Source organism: Eutrigla gurnardus (assembly GCF_963514095.1).
Source record: "Eutrigla gurnardus genome assembly, chromosome: 21".
Taxonomy (NCBI): Eukaryota; Metazoa; Chordata; class Actinopteri; order Perciformes; family Triglidae; genus Eutrigla; species Eutrigla gurnardus.
In genome coordinates this window covers 6739916-6757228 of record NC_139932.1, presented here as the reverse complement: position 1 = coordinate 6757228, position 17313 = coordinate 6739916, and the positions used below count along the sequence as shown (strand labels likewise).

The window sequence follows — 17313 nt, the reverse complement described above, 5'->3', positions numbered from 1 at the left end:
TGTTGTGATTATTAAACTGATAGAAACTCGTGATGGAGACGTTGTGAAAGTGAGGACACATAAGTTAAAGACGGAGGTTTCGTTTCGGGGGTGTTGTGTTTAGACGAAGTCCCTGGACCTCTTAATGGCGCAGCAGAGCATCATGCTGAAGATCATCCCAAAGATCTGTGGAGACGAGGAGGAAGAGGAAGAGGAGGAGGAGGAGGGAGTAGACATTAGAGTTCTTATTTTCACTAAACTTTGATAAACATGTTATGTGCATCTTTATTGTCATATGCACATAAATATGTTGTTGACAATAACAGTCTTAGATCTCCCTCCAACCATGCTCATACAAATTAGACATCAAATAGTGCAGCATTGAAAATATAAGAATATGATTCAGTGACGGTAAATGTGTATACGTAATGAGAACAAGTTGTCGACAGGAAGATATATATACTGTATATACTTGCAGGTAGAACATTTCCTTTTCATGTTAAAATTATTGTGGCCCCCAAAAATTGGGTATTACTTATTAGTATTACTCTCCACTCGAATATTCTTTTAAATGTATTCCATTTAATCATCTCATTCCTCAGTGACTCACCATGATGACACCGATACCGATGCCGACCCCGCCAATGATGTGCAGTTTGTTGTTGAACATCTCATCGATGGCAGCCGGACAGCTCTGATGAAACCGCAGAAAGGAAAGACATGCTCAACTTTTGTTTTGAAAAAAGGTAGAAAATGATGATTAGATGAAGCATTTTTTACATTTTAGAAAACAAAAAAACATCAGTAAGACAGTGTGTCTGTTTGTTGCGTTACCGTGGTGATGAGGACCTCCAGTCCCTCCTTCTTGGGACAGATATCTTTGGCAGCATCAATCACCGTCCCTGTGGGACCGCAGCAGTCCAGCTGTGAAGAGGAAAATAAGAACACAGCTTTAGTTGTAAAAACAAATACAGCCAGAAGACAATTCATAACTAACTAACTAATCACTTGATAAAAGTTATGAGACACATTAGTTTCCACACACTATATACAGCCCATGTTAGCAGCACACTCTCCAAATGTACATCTTAAATACACTAGGAATACAAAACCAAGCCATTGCATGTTTTACTTTGCTGTGAAAAGGCCAAAATGGGATAAACTAACAATTGTAACACACACACACACACACACGCACGCACACACACACGCTTATCAGCACTAAAGTACCGTCACTAGTTCAGCAGGTATGTGGTTATTAACCAAAGCATTAAACAAATTCAAATGTTGACCTGATGATGGCGCTACAAGGCGGACAGCTTGACAGATCATAGTAGGAAAAGTGTATTTATTAATATTTATGATGGCTGCATTCCACTTAGGGGAGGCCCCGGGGTTGTGCATGCTGGCTCAATGGAATCACTTACTGGGACACTTTAATGGAACTGAGCCATCATTACATTTATCCAATTTCACCAGTGCTTTTCCTACTACGACTAGTGGATTATGTACGCTGACATTTATCCTGACGGGGACATGAATGTGTGAACAAACTGTCCTGACATCCATCCAGTAGCCGGCCGCTGGCCTCACATGTGACGGTAACGGACACGATGCTTGAATTTCAGTTATGATTCAGGAATTTGACAACAACAGAAGTAGGAGGAGCAAAGAAATTGATTAAAAAACAAACAAACATGCGTTTGTGTACGTTCTTACTCCAAAGTGGATGAGACGCAGCGTCTCCTTCAGTGCTTCTTGTTTGGTGTCTTTGTAGTTGGTGTAAGTCTGCTTATAGAACTCTGTGACCTCTTCCACCACCTGAACACAAAGAAAAAACATTTAAATTACTGACTGACCGACTCTTCCAGCCAGCAACAGAACGTGTGTGTGTGTGTGTGTGTGTACCCTGTCCTTGTTGGAGAGACCCCAAATCCCAGCAGCCACTTCCACAGCGAAGATGAGGAGCAGGAAGAAGAAGAACTAAACAAGAAAACAAGAGCGTCAGTTCTCTCAGCTAATATTTATTATATTTTCTTCATTGATTTCATACTGCACACATTTGTTTACTATATTTTGCTTTTTTTTGTCCAATCATTTTTGTTTTGCAAACCCTCATGTCTGTGAAACATGTTCTTAAATCATACATTTCTTGTCACGACAGGTAATTAATAAGTGAAAATTAATCGATCTATACAAGCGATAACACAAAACAGACACTTTAAAACAACACTAAAGCTGCACATTTGCTTATGTTTTTGGATAATTTGGGAGGTGTTGATTCAACTAAATTTCTGAGGTCGTAGTTGCGTTAAATTAGCAGAAATATCAATTTCTTTGTATTTTTACCACGGAGACTGGCGGCAGCTGATCACAGTTGGATCAGCTGATTTGATTTAAATCCCTCTTGTAACTGGACACCAATCAAATATTCCATTTCACAGGAGAACACTCAGCAAAGAAGCTAAAGACGCTCCAACTTCTGCTTCACTGGGACTTTAAGGTCTAAAGATCAGGTAAAACAACATGAACATGACTCACCAATCCCAGCATGCACGGCGACTCTTTAATGGCACCGCAGCACCCCAGGAAGCCCACGACCATCATCAGAGCCCCCGCCGCAACCAGGATGTACACACCTACAGAACACCACATTAGAGACATATTGTGATATTGCTGGGTACTTTTACCATATTCACTCTCTAAAATAACTCTCTGATTCAATCAACATGCAAAAACATGAATCTAGCTCAACAAGCAACTTGAACATTCACACCCTGACCAGATGGACCACGGCTCTTCCCCAGTTCGTAAAAACACAGGTGCCTTATAAAAACATGAACAGGTTATACAAGTACATCAAATGATGAACCAAACTCGACCGACCAGATTGACAGCTATTTCGACGTTCGAGTAAATTTCATTTTTTTTTTTTTTTCATAATTTTGAAGGTTTTTTTATGCCTTGAGTTCTTCTAATACTTTAACTTTTCTGCTTCTACTAACTTTCCTTCATGGTACTTTTACGCAGCTTTCTTAGTGATGAATCATAAAATAACCCAACAATAGGACAGGATAACAATAACCACCGCACTGATGTCATGGGGAAATTAACCACACAAAGATTCCTCCTCCCAAGCTGTTATTAAGCCGTTTGTCATTTCATAACAGTCCTCTGTCGCCTCACTGCCCACTTCACTTATCAGTTTGATGGAAGCGAAACACACAGAGGGAAGGGAGGGAGAGACTCTCTCTTTCTGCGAGTTCCTCGGAGAACACAAACGTGAAACAAAGAAGTCCCTGTCAGCCAGTGAAGAATGAAAGCTATGTGTGTACGGCTCTGCCAGGCCGGAGCAGCCTCCTCGCTGTGGACCAACTGTGGCCTCAGCTGACCTCTGTACGCCCTGCTGCCTGGTCCTCAAACTCAGGTTGTTCCTCTTCTAGTGCTACTGTCCATCCATCAGGTGACATGTGACCGGTACGTCAAGCAACAATGCTGGGGATACCTGGCAGTAGCCAGAAAAAATGCAAAGGCGATTTTTGTGGTTTCTAAACGTTATTTTGTTCTTTATGTAATAAAAACGATGACTGTTCACGGTAGGTTGCTTTGGGCTTGAAGCCCTGGAGTTTGATTCGTAGTACACATAAATTATCAAAGTTACTCTTTGTAAGAACTGCTGTGCCTCCCATCATTCAGAAAACACCAGTGAAGTGCAAAAAGGTGCAGTATAGTGAGGACCACAACAAACCAAACCACCACAACTTTTGATACTTTCGACGCAACAACGCAATAACAGCAACCTTAATGCATGTAGCTTCATCTGGATTCTGGTGTGAAAAGGTCACCAAAATGAGCTTTATAATTCAAGGTCACTTTACAGCTAGTAGAACAGAAGCAAGGCTGTGGTAGTGACCTCTCAATCACAAGGTAGCCCCGCCCTAAAGCATCTCCTGCTGGTCATCATTTAGACTTGAAACTAATGATTGAGACCATAAACTTTACAATGTTTAATGAGATAATAAATCAAGTTACAAATAGTGTCATTTTCTCAGTCTTCCATGCATTGTGACCTCTTTTTGCAAGCAGGAGTCGCCCCCTGATGGCCAGCAGAGAGAATGTTAAAAGGCACTTCAGCTATGGCTTCACTTTTCAGACGCGGATGTAAAAAAGTACAGCAGTTCGATCGAGCCATATTTGTGCAAACGATTAATGGGTCAACTCTTGTTTCATGTGTTTCAAGTGAAGATGGAAGTGAAGGAGCACTTGCTTATTGTGGTTTAGGAAACACATATTCAATTATTCCATCGCTGAGCCAACAGGAAGACTGTATATTGTCCCTGTAGTGAACGTGTGTGTGTCATAGGATGTTGCTGTACAGGCAGTAGTGTAATGTCCAAGGCCTTACCGGTGAAGAAGACTGTAGGTGAGTCCTCTCCTTCAAACAGCCCTACTGTCCTGGAGTCAAAACGTAGCCAAAGGCCCACAGCCAGCACCCCTGTACCGGCCAGCTGCATGAGAACGAAAGAAAACAAAAAACTGTGGAATTAAACTTGTTACCGTAGAAGAGGATTAATCATTTTTACTTGATGAATTCACGGATCTATCCAGAACATTTTATATTAAACTATATAGCAAAATAACCATGAGAGAAGATAACAGGCAGTAATATTGTACGTGTGTGTGTGAGTAATAACCCACTGGGCTGACTCAATATCTCCTCAGCAACCACAAAACACAAGTTTACATCAACTCTTTGTTGCCACCCAAATAACTCCCATCATTTCCCTGTGCAACGCTGACGTCTGCGTTGTTGTGCAACAAGAGGTATGAGGGGACAAAGCAGCCATGCTAACTGGCAGCATTATGCCCCAACATGTCCTCCTTCACAGTCTGATGACCATGAATCAGTAGACAACACCACGCGCACATCACAACAATGTGCACCCACCTCAGCGTGGGGGGGGGGGGGGGGGGGGGGTGTAGGATGGTGGTCTGGGACAAGCCTGCTGAATGTTTGTTATCAACCGGTTTTTTACCGACTGATACGTGACTTCTGCATAGCAAAGGAGGCTTGTGGGTATTGGAGCTGGATGCCAACCTGACAGACAAAACAATTATTAGAAAATAACATGAAATAATTAAACCTGGTTGTCATCACACAAGCCTGTAATTTTAAATCATCCAAGAGACAGGAGCGTTCCTATATTCAGTAACATCGAGGATATCAATTAAAGAAAAAGAATGATTGGCCTTTACAAACTATACTTGCATGGGATGAAGTATCCAGATATCCGGGCAGCTATTTATCATTAACAACTGCAAGTCACAAGTCAAGTACATTCAACATCTTTATCGTGTAATTTACGATTCACTACAAGAAACATAACTCACCCCCACACCTAAAGATCTGTCAGCACACCTCATGAAAATAACTATGACTAACCTCGGTGTCACAGTGTAGTCTGAGTAACAGACACACCTCACCATCGATCAAAACCTTTATAAAAAGGAGCCTCAAGCTTAAAACCACAGCTGAACTCTGGAACACATTTGTCACAGTGTCTGCTGTTTACACAATAACTGTACAAAGCAGCCTGTTGTAACAACCGAGTGGAAGTTTGGAGTGTAAAGTCAACATGAACTTTTTCTTTTCAAACTAAACTTTTTCCATTTTGTTGCACCATCGGTACCGAGACTATAATAAAATGAACTGGATCAAAACATAGGTAACTAGAAAGGTGCACCCAGTACAGTGCAGATCTCCGCCGGGTGTGTCTGCAATGACCACTGCTGTAGTGTGTGATTGAAGGAATACAACCCAGAATTGGTCAACCCTGTCAAGGCACCAGTGGGCTGATAGGCATCGTAAAACATACTTCAAAATCTAAAACATAGCAAAGTATGCAGGTTATCGGTCGTCTATAAAGACATTTCAAAACAAAATTCAAAGTCGCCTCGCCAAGCTGTCTGCCGGTACAGCAGCGATGGAATGGGGGTGATGCACTCAGCAGTGTGTGTACTAGGTCAGTTAGCCATTAACTACACACACCGTTCAAACAATGAAAGATTTCCCCCACTGCGTCTCTGGCCACAGTGTAGCAACCAGCTGCTAATAATAATAATAATAATAATAATAATAATAATAATAATAATAATAATAATAATAATAATAATAATAATATTTCACCAAGGGCAGCCACTACTGAATAAATTAACGAGACCGTCAACAGACTTCAACATGTGTGAACTAGTAAACACACCATCAAGTGTGTTTCCTTCTGTTAATAATTCAACAACCATTTAACTTCTCATTCACTACTGTTGTACTTATTTGTTGTTGCTAAAACTAGCAAATCTGTGTCAAATTGTAAAAACAAAATTCTCGAAAAAAACATCCATCTTGAAGACAACACCAAAAACAGTCAATTTCTCATGTGTTGTCAGCAGCAATTCTTAAGTGAATGCAGCATAAAATAAAAAATACATTTAAATCACAGCAGCCGTAATTGTACAGCACAACACTGTCATGAGTATCATGCCACAAAGTGATGTACACCTGCTCAGGGGAGATGAAACCTAACCATTAACACCAACCTGGTCTGGTGCAATCTGTTTGTACTAACTGGGAGCCTAAATCCCACAGCCATGTTTAAACTTACACATAGCTGGTGCAGAAGCCTGCAGAGAGCTTAACTAGGCACAAATGTAACAGTCAGTGAACTAGGGCCGGGATGCTTTAGCCTAGCTTAGCATACAAAGCAGGATTTTGCACAGACTAGGAAGTCCCGTAATGTAGCTTAGCACTTGATACATTAAGTGCCCTCCAATTTGGAGATAAAAAGCAGGAAATGCTTGTGAATGATAAATGGATATTGATGTTAACACACAGTAAAACACACTCGGGGGAAATTGTGTGAGATGAACCATCTTAAAGATCCTAGAAACAGCCCTTTCCCCTTGAGGCTCACATTAGCCATCATTAACCACAAAAAGGCACTCTGCAGCACCATTAGCAATGCAAAGGAAACAGAGAAAGAAATTATTGCAGAGATGTTTGGCAGCTTTTTAAAGCCTCGCCAAAAAGGCCCACTGCCTCAAAGCACAAGATGGAGTAAAATTGCATGATGTTCCAACACAAAACTAATAGTATATTGTACTAAGGACATATCCTTCAAGTCAATGTGGATCACGGGAAATGTAGTCTTTTAGAAACAGGAACAAGGAGCCCAATTTGTTTACGACAACGAGCCCTTTCAGCAGCAGCTCAGTCATTATATTTTAGAATAAATAAACCAATCTGATGTTTAAGCCTCTCCCTAAAGTCAGACTGCTCAGATCCGTTGTGCCCACTCATATCCATCTGTGCCATCATTACACACCGAAAAGTGTGGATGAATTGTCAAAACAGTCATTAAGCAGGGAATAACAGTCAGCATGCATCCGTTTAACACTGTAAACAGGTCTCCACAGTAATAACACAGCAGGCAGTGTGGATATTTGGAAGTAAACCCGTGTGAAATACACAGACGGTTAATAACTTCCCGCCATTTGACACACAAACAAAAAGACGGATTATGAAGTTAATCCTTGGGGTTTACAAACAACAATTTCCCCTTTAATTATACAACGGATGTCAAACCCTAGTTATCTTTTGAGACAATTTGCAGGGATGTGGAAAGACAGAACAAAACCACAACTGGAATGTGGACCTTGAGGAGTGACTCCAGACCAGTTATTCCTGCCTCTTATCAGTTAACCTGTTTTTCAGGTGGACACATTTTTTTGTGAAGCACCTTGGTACTTCTGGAAACAAACATTTATGGAATTTGCCATGTTTTAGAGCTTACTCCGTTAAGATTGTGGTGGATTCTGCTGCAATAACTGCTCCACTCTTAATATAAACATACATTAACATGAGATCTTAGTTAAATCAACAATATCAAACACCTAAGAAGGTTGAGGTCCTGATGATATCTCCTTAACTATTTTTTTAAATTGGAAATATCATCCCATTAATAAACTTTAAAATTGAATGTGCCCTGTTCTGCCCCAATGTTATGATACAGTGGAGGAATATTATTTTTTTAAAGCCAGAGGTGAGCTATAGCAAGTCAATTGTTTAATTGATTAAAATGTTACAATTTCACAAGTGACTTCAAAGTGCCTTCTTTTCATTCAAATTTACAGAGAAAAAGCAGTACATTTTCACACTTGAGAAGCTGGAACCAGAGAATATTTGGCATGAATACTTGAGAAAGCACACTTATCAAAGTTGTGATACCAAATGGTTTTAATATAACCAGTTCATCCACCGTATTTAATGGAATTTTCCAAAATTACAGATCCAGCCAACCAAATCAAACTTTCTGAAATGTTTCACTATATCAGAACTACTGATCAAAGAAGTAAACTCCACATTCAATATGAATGTCATTCTGTGGGTAAATGTGACTGGACAGGAACAACGTGTGTGCTTTGGAGCCATTCCAGTCATTGTTTTCTCACAGAACACATCATGTTTTCCTTGAGGGCAGAATGTGGCCCAGCAGCTGAATTTACTTACCTAATTTTCAGGCTAAACACAGTGGTTTACATCTTCAGCAATTGATTAAGTAGACTGAATTTGTAGTTACACTGAGAGACCCAGCAAAAAAACTATTCTTAAAGTAGTTCGGAGCTCGACTGAAGTTGCTCTAAGTTGCCGTTTGACCAAAATGAACCCCCCAGAAAAACAGAAGTTAATCAGCTGTGAAACAGAACATGATTTAAAAATAGTTTTCACTTCTCTTTGGCAAATCACTCAAACCTGTTTTAAAAACGGCAGCTCAAAACAACACAGTCTCATGTATCAACCACAACTAACACTGTAAGTGAGACTACATACCCAGAAGAGAAAGTTGAACACAAACATCATGTACTTGATACACTTCAGTGCCCCCATAGCTCCAACGGGTTCAAGAACAAAAGATTTAAGAAGGAAATCCAAACGCGAGAGTCCTCTGTTCAAGAGTTAAACTGTCTTCTCTGTGGGAGAACGAAAAAGGACAGCATGAAACGAACCACACCCTTGAATGGCTCACCTGGGTGTATTTAGGAAGTGAGGGGGAGGGACTGAGCGGAGACAGGAGGTGGGAGGAGGAAGGAGGGGTGGGAGTGGTATATGCTTGAGGTAAAAATCAGAGCAGGTGAATGTAATGATCAAGCAGGTTAATTACTGTGAGCACTGATGATAAAAGGCTGAGTTTAGGATGTGATTTGAGCACATGTAGTGATCAATTTACTGCTTTGTGAGTGTGTATATATATATATATATATAATCAATCAGCAGCTCAACTCAACTGCAAAAACAACAAACATCTTACCTTATTATGGCAAACAATTGAACTGTGATAATGTATTGATAATCAATTTAAGTTTGCCTAACATTATTGTGTTTAACACCACTTTAATTAAGATCAAATATTATTACTGAGGTTTCACATCTATTGTTTCTTATCATATGACAACACTTTGTTCATTATAGAAATGTATATTGATTTTTAATTTAAAAATATGCGTTCATCCATATCTAGTGATAACAAAAAGCATAAACTAATTGAGGGGGCAGAGAAATGAAGCTTCACATGTGTATTCACACACATGCACCTCCTGGGACTGAGGTTCAGTGCTGTTTGCTGCGGTAACTCGAACTGCCCTCCTCTCCCAGTAGACCCAGTGAAACCAACAACACCAGCTTTGTCTCCGAGCTGCTAAAGCCTCCTCCCATCTCTCCCTCTCTTTCTTTGCTCGCTCCCTTCACTCTCCCTTCTCTGCCATCAGCTATTCTGTTTGTATACTGCTGTCGGCACCGCAAGCTTTTAGATCTGTGTGCATCCCCAGACTGGATCTTTGTATCCCAAATGGTTTAGATTGGCAGATAAAGAGGGGGGGGGGGGGGGGGGGGGGTCGAGACAAAAGAGGACTTTAAAAAGGTGGACTACAGTAGACTACACTAGAAGAAACACAAGAAAGTTAAGAAGTATTCATTTATCGACAAATTGGCTTCAATCACGTCCCAGTTGGGATTTATCATATTTCTGCAAAACTGCACGCCTTAAAAAGGTTAGACATAAATGGGGCAAAAAACTAGTTAAGAAACGTATCCAACAGCTTGGATTGTTTTTTTTTTTAATCCTCTAAATGAACTGTTGATTTTTCGGGTTTGGTTTAATGTCGCCGGGTCTTCTTTTCTTTGGCCATTTTGACCTCATTGGAGATCATTATGAAAACATTTACAGTTCGCTGGCTGTTTAATCTAATACGGCTGGATGCCGTCTATGATTCATGTTTTGTGACGAACACACAATACAGGTGTTGACACATCTGTCGGCGTCAGCTGACTGCACAAGCATAACATAAAGGCTGACATGAACTGAGACTTGTTGTCTGACACCTTTATATTTAGATGTGACAATAACCACATAATGGAGATACAGTATGTATTGCATGAGCAGCTACTATATTATTATAAATGAGAGTCACATAGACAGCAGAGAAGGTAGTAATGGTGGGAAAGAAGTAAATCCAAATCTCAGAAAGCCAAACTTTCAGTGGTGGAACATGTTTAAGGGTGGATGAAGCCACACTCTAAAAAGTGTCACCCCTCAATCAATCCTCCTTTATTTCTCATGATTCAGCAAATATAGAGCTGCAGAATTGTTTGTAGGCCAACCCAGAAGTTAGTGTCACTCTTTCCCGTGACGAAAAGCCAACAGAGTTTTTCCATTGGATTATTGCAACAAATGTTTATGTGTTGTCTGCTTCAGTGTATTTATAGCTGCATGTTGTCAGTTATGTTGCAGTCAGTATGAAAATGTCAACAATAGATGGCTGCACAGATCAGTAGAAAAGACCAACCCTGTTTGAGTGGCGAAGAGATTTAAATGCCCACCTATTCCAAACCCCAGAAAAAACCTTAAATAAGTTAAAAATCCTTCAACTGTGAGGCTATGCTGTACAGACCGGTGATGTGCGGGTTTGTTTCACGAGTGACCCGAACTCACAACTTATTTAGAAAATAATGATTACTAAATATTTATATGAACCTTATGGTAATATTTGACCAACACGCTTACATTTGATTTGAACTCACCTTCCCGCAAATGACCCGAATATCATCACAAACATTTTTGTTTGACTCGACTCTAGACTTTTGGGTGACGTGGGGTCACTACGGACACTCACTTATTTCAGATCAGCCCACACATCACTGGTACAGACTACTAACATTTTGACAACATGATTGTGGTAACATGGACTGTATCTCGTGATCAAATGCAAGTATTTACAATTAAATATCTTGGTCTCAAGACCACATTTTAACATTTGAAAATATTATCTAGTTTTGTTTTTTATGCTATTATAGGTTATGCTGTTTAGCTTAGCTTAGCTTAGCTTCCTGTTAGTTTGAAACACTGAGGGTTATCTCACTGACTTCCAGTATATATATATATATATATATATATATATATATATATATATATATATATATATATATATATATATATATGCAGGACTTTTAATTCTAACATAGTTTTACTCTGTGGTATTGCTACTTTTACTTTAGTACAAGACTTGTATCTTCTGGGTAGCTTAATAATGCTTTATCATGAATTACTAAATATGCAAAGAAACTAAAATGATCACAGAAATGTGGAGTTAAAAAAGTACAATAGCAACAAATAAACGTAATAAACGTAACGTTAGCATAAAATGGAGCTAGGACACTCAAGTAAAGGAACTTAACTTAAAAGTAGCCTACTTGAGTAACGTTACTTAGTTGCAATCCACCACACCTTCAACATTATTATCATTATATAGTCATTTATTGTCCGTTTTGGCTCAGACATTTGAATTCAATAAATAGGCCAACCGTTTTTTGAGTGTAAACTAGCTAAGTAAGCTTACTTTGTCACTAATAATTAGAATGTTGTAACTTACCCAGAAGACGAAATTAAAGATGAAGAGGGCGTACTTGACGCACAGCTCCCAGCTGCTCAGAGCCGTCATCCCTGCGGTGTGTTTTCACGGAGTTAGCTTGTTATCAGACGGTCAAATAAACGGCTATCTCTCGCACGTTGGTCCGGTATTAAGTTGCTCAGGTCGGGTCTGAGGCGTTCGGCTCGGCTCGGCTCCGTTCGGTCACTTCCGCCGCAAATTGTCAGTTGGGTGGAGCAGGGAGGACAGAGCGCGCGCTCAACAGATGTCGCTCTGTGTGTCCGCGCGCCTGATCTGTTGGGATGAAACGGGGAAGCTAAACGGCTCTACACCCACAGACAGACAGTAGAGAGGGATTTCTTTTGGTTTTAACCACACGTCATTTAATTAAGAAAAATATAAAACACAAGTAATTATTGTTATTTATTATTATTTCTTATTTCTTATTTCTTATTTCTTATTTCTTATTTCTTATTTCTTATTTTATTTATTTATTTATTTTTTAAAGATAAAGGTAGCCTATTTCCTTATGCTAGTCCATATGGGATGGGACTAAATGTTGAGCATGAAATAAAAATAAAAAAAACTAGCTGACTAACAATATTCATAAGACATTGTGTGCATAGGGAAATAATTATTTTTACAAAAACCCAGAATGACTCATACCCACTCATATTACGCCTTTGAATGCATACAGATAACAAAGAAAAGAGCAGAACGTGGAAAAAGGAAAAAAGGAAATCATACTTGTTGGATTGGGTTTAAATCAATAAAAAGTTTTAAATTCATAATTATCTGCATGCTGTTTCAGAGGCTTCGCCAGTCTGACGCCAAAATCACAAATTTGGCAGTAAAAGAATGTTCACATTTTTGGAGTGTGAAATTCAAACCTCATTGCCAGCCTTCAAAATGCCATTAAGGTCAACACCAACCACAGCCAGTGTGTGTGTGTGTGTGTGTGTGTGTGTGTGTGTGGTTATATTCTCTGTCTTTCTTTGGTAGAAATGTGACCGTTTTTCTTCTTCTGCAGAACAAAGACCACAGTGTGACCGGCCAGCCCACGACTTTTGTTTGCAGCTGCACGCAAACACACACAGATGATGATGGTGATGAGGATGCTGATGAAGATGATGATGGAGGAGTACAGTGTGACCCAGCTCACCAGAACCACAGTCCAACAAGTAAAATAACAGAAAACACTGAGAGCTGTAGCCTAACTAAGACAATCCCAAACCACCTTCACGTGTGAGATGGACGGGTGTGAGACAGACCAAACACGGTATTCCTTGTAAATATAATTTAGTTATTTTCTTTATTTGTGCTGCTTTTATATATTCAATTCAATTCAATGTTATTTATAGTGTCATATCACAACAGAAGTCATCTCAGGACACTGGACACATTGAGCAGGACTAGAATATGCTCATGATTTTCAGAGTTAATACATTTTCAGAGTCCCAACATCACCCAGGAGCAATACAGCCACAGTGGCGAGAAAATTGAATAGGTTTTTAGGCAGAAATCTCGTGCAGCCCAGGCCCTTGGGTTCCAACTGCATTTTGTGTTGGTAAAGTGTATTAATATTAACAGTAGTGGTAGAATTAACAGAAGCAATAAGTCCATGGCAGCAGGCACAGCCACACTGAGATGGATCCATCCCAACCACGTCGCCGTAGACCAAAAAGCAGTAGTTGTTGAGCAGTCACACAGCAGCAGGTGGAGCTACATGGTGTTTCCAACACCAGGCCAGTTAGCAGTCTGCATCGGTCGTTAATGTCCTGATCAGCTACAGTAAAATGCAGGTGTATTGATTAAACATTTACTAAAAGGAGGAAATGTGACTTTATGCTCTGCATGAGTAGTGAATATATACTGAATAAGTGTATTTTATTTTACTAATACACCCTGTCGAGGGAAGTCAACAACAGGCTGTTCACTTAGATTCATGCACAGTAACAGCAAAGGCTGTAACTTCTCTGTCCTCTTTAAGCAAAGCCACGAGAAGATTGAAAGCTTCAGAAACAACAAGCAGCTTGGAATTCATGTTGTCAAGCTGCTGTTTAGGCCAAGAAAGAAGAAAATAAACTCCACATTTACTTACGTTTGTGTTTTGTGTGTGTGTGTGTGTGTGTGTGTGTGTGTGTGTGTGTGTGTGTGTGCATGCGTGCGTGCATGCACACAGGGATATTTTTAATATATTAATTGCAGCTTCATCCTACAAACCCAGAGTTTGTGTGTCTATAGTGTCTTCACACTGAGCTGGATAAAAGACTGAGTGTGTAAAACAACAGTGCCTTCATCTCCTTCATGGTGTGTGTGTGTGTGTGTGTGTGTGTGTGTGTGTGTGTGTGTGTGTGTGTGTGTGTGTGTGTGTGTGTGTGTGTGTGTGTGTGTGTGTGCGTGCGTGTGTGTGTGTGTGTGTGTGTTTTGGTCTGCAAAACAACTCAGTGTTCATCTCTGCACCCATTTACAAAGCTTCCCTTCAAAGCTGCAGCCAGCGCCCCTCTCTCTCTCTCTCTCTCTCTCTCTCTCTCTCTCTCTCTCTCTCTCTGTGTGTGTGTGTGTGTGTCAGAAAGGGAGGAAGATGAAGCAGAGGAGGATGAAGAAGACATCGTCGCATTTTCAACATTTTTCCATGTTTACAGCAACAACGGTTTATTGATTTAACTATTCATCAGTAATAAACAGAAAGCTTCTTGGATCTTATCGTATTCTATATACAACAAAGCTCTCTGCATCGTATCTATGAGAACCGCTGAAGTTGGGTAAAGTGAGGAGCCAGTTCAATTTACATAGAAGCAACCGCCCTCTAGTGGTAACATCCAGAGGCTGCAACAACATTTATCTTAGATTTCTCTCGTGGTGGGCAGATGACGCCTTATGAAATAGTAATACGAACCGCTCCACGTCTGCAGACTTTGGAGATGGCTTTGTCCACGAAGAACCTGCAGATGGTGCTCCACTTTTTTAGTGGTGTCATCAGGTGACAATCTGATCTACATGTCTTCCTCTATAAAACGCATCGATTCTGTCTTGATTTTCCTCTTCTGGTCTTTAATAATTAGTCAAACAATGTTTGTTGTAATAGGTTCAGTCTGCTGAGAGATTTCATTTCACATCAGCTCATATTCAGTTTGTTTCAGTGTCTGATTCAGATGCAAAATCTTTATCGCTGAGGTCCATACTGAGAGCTGCATCAGGAGCGAGGCCTCTTAGCTCCCTTAGATCATCATCGGTAACAAAAGATGGTCCTTAGTCTAATTTATAGCAGTTATATTTCTTGTTTGCAAAGTTTGTAACTGTATACCCAAAATCATTTTCACACGATTTTGGGTGCATCCTTTTACGAGATCCTTTCATGTCCATGATACCGTCAGCAGGTGGAGGACGTGGAACCTCACAAATTGAGAGGCTGCGAAGCCGGGAAATCACATCATCAAGCAGAGAAGGAAACCCTATGGTTTTCTTTACATTTGAGTTCATCCATAAGGCAGTTCCCAGGAACTATTTCAATCTCTGTATCACCAAAACTGTTGCAATTCACTGTTTTGAGAGCAATCTACAGTGCTTTGGACTCTGTCACTTATATAGGATTCTGGACCAGTGATGTCACACCTTTTGGCTTTGATCCCTATAATGTATACCTATAATGTATAATTCCTGTAGCACCCTATAATGTATAATTCCTGAAAATTTGCACTTAAAGCACTTCTTACCTTTCTGGCATTTTTACACTTTTCTTCTGTAATCTTAAAATGCTCCTAATAAGCGTATGGTACACTAAAATGTAAAATAAATCCATCAGGTGTTGAAACTCATCAATGTTTAATTATCATATATTTCTGATAAAAGTCTGACCAATCATTTTATTCCGACCGAATAAACGGATTGGCCGAGGTTCCTGCCTGTCATCCGTCGCAGCGTCGCATACGCGGTCACGGCTTGCTAGTCGCGCCTCTCTAGCAGAGCGGTAGAGCGGTCTGTGAGAGAGAGCACGGAACGGCGAAGAACTGACAATGACGACCAAGCCAAGCCGCCACTTCCACCCCCAGCTGCTCCCACAGAGAAAACTATCAGCTAAAAGATGACTATTTCGCAAAAAGCTGCGTAAATAAAACACTTGATGAGTCGAGAGGCAGGACGCGAGTCAACATCGGCTCTGCTTTCCAGCGATGGCGGAGGCTAATGCAGCTTCATCCGGAGCTCAAAAGAGATGAGATGGTCGCGGAGCTTCTGCTGGACTGGTACTTTTAGTTTCTTTATAGAGCGCAACATTACGCAACATTTCATGTGATAACGCAGCATCCAGATGCTATGAGTTACCAGAGTTACTATAGTTCTGTAATACTGTTATATGTGCAAGGAAGATTAGCTTTAGCACTGGTAGTGCTGGTAACGAACCTGGCTGTGTCAAGTATGTTTGTTTACACTACTTGTTGGTGACAGGTATAGGCAGACTGACAGGTCACGTGGTGTTGGGGCTACGTCAGTCAGGATCAGTGGTAAAAGTCAGCTGTTCACGCGCGGGTTGGGTTTGAATGAAATGTTTGAGATGAGAGGGGGTGGACGGGGGAAGTCCAACTTTGCTGACCGCACAATCTATTAACATTTAACGCACTTTAGCACCGATCACTTTAGGACTATGCTACTATGGAACGTTTTTAACTTATCTCTAATAAAACCAACAAAACGCAGTACCCATTTTAAGTGATTCTTTGAACAAGCAGCGCGTCTGGCAAAAACATATTTTCCCGATCTAGCCTCTCGGTGACTAAATAAGTGGTTCGATAGTCGCCATACATTTGTCAGCAAAACTGTGACACAACCACATGGATTGGAGCCACGAAAGGACCCGACATGTCACAAATGGACGCGTGGAGCAACAAAGGAATGCATGATATGCAAACAATGTAAGGAGGACGCGCACAAACAAACGGACAACAAGGACGGACTGAAAGGATAGGCGGTAATGTACCCGACCCGTTCCGTGACTGCTGTGATACATGATTGATTGGAACACTTTGATCTGGTCCCGCCGCTGAGTGGAAACTGTCTGTCATTGTGAATTGTGATATCACGCTGTGTTCGCGGCCCACCGGGCCAAGCTGTGTGTGTGACAAACTAACGTGCTCTGCCCTGTCTCTATGCTATCGCCGATAGCTGTGACTGTTTTATGTGGCTGCTTTGCTTTGGATTCTCTCATTGTGATAATTTACTTGTGCGTTCAAAATGAGTAGAACAAGTGTTGGTTCAGATGTTGGGAAACAGGACATGGGAAAGAGGAAAGTAATTCTAACTGAAAAGGCTTTTGCAAATAAAATTGAGTCCATACAAAAGGAACGAAAAAGGAAAGTGGAT

The 17313-nt window shown here is 40.5% G+C and overlaps 1 protein-coding gene across 2 annotated transcripts; it reads right to left on the bottom strand.

The window, feature by feature from the left end:
* Window positions 1–90: 90 nt before the first annotated feature.
* Window positions 91–12138, bottom strand: LOC311032286 (CD9 antigen-like). 2 transcript variants are annotated; one of them, XM_084038955.1, is made up of 8 exons: window positions 11959–12138; window positions 4385–4487; window positions 2521–2618; window positions 1888–1962; window positions 1699–1800; window positions 814–903; window positions 590–673; window positions 91–165 (listed from the first exon to the last, which is right to left on the bottom strand). In XM_084038955.1, exons 1-8 carry the CDS (start codon window positions 12025–12027, stop codon window positions 100–102), a joined length of 687 nt encoding a protein of 228 aa, XP_083895081.1. In that variant the 5' UTR covers window positions 12028–12138; the 3' UTR covers window positions 91–99. The 2 variants fall into 2 exon arrangements, with proteins under 2 accessions (XP_083895081.1, XP_083895082.1); XM_084038956.1 differs by lacking the exon at window positions 11959–12138 and adding an exon at window positions 8864–9023.
* Between the last annotated feature and the right edge of the window lie 5175 nt (window positions 12139–17313).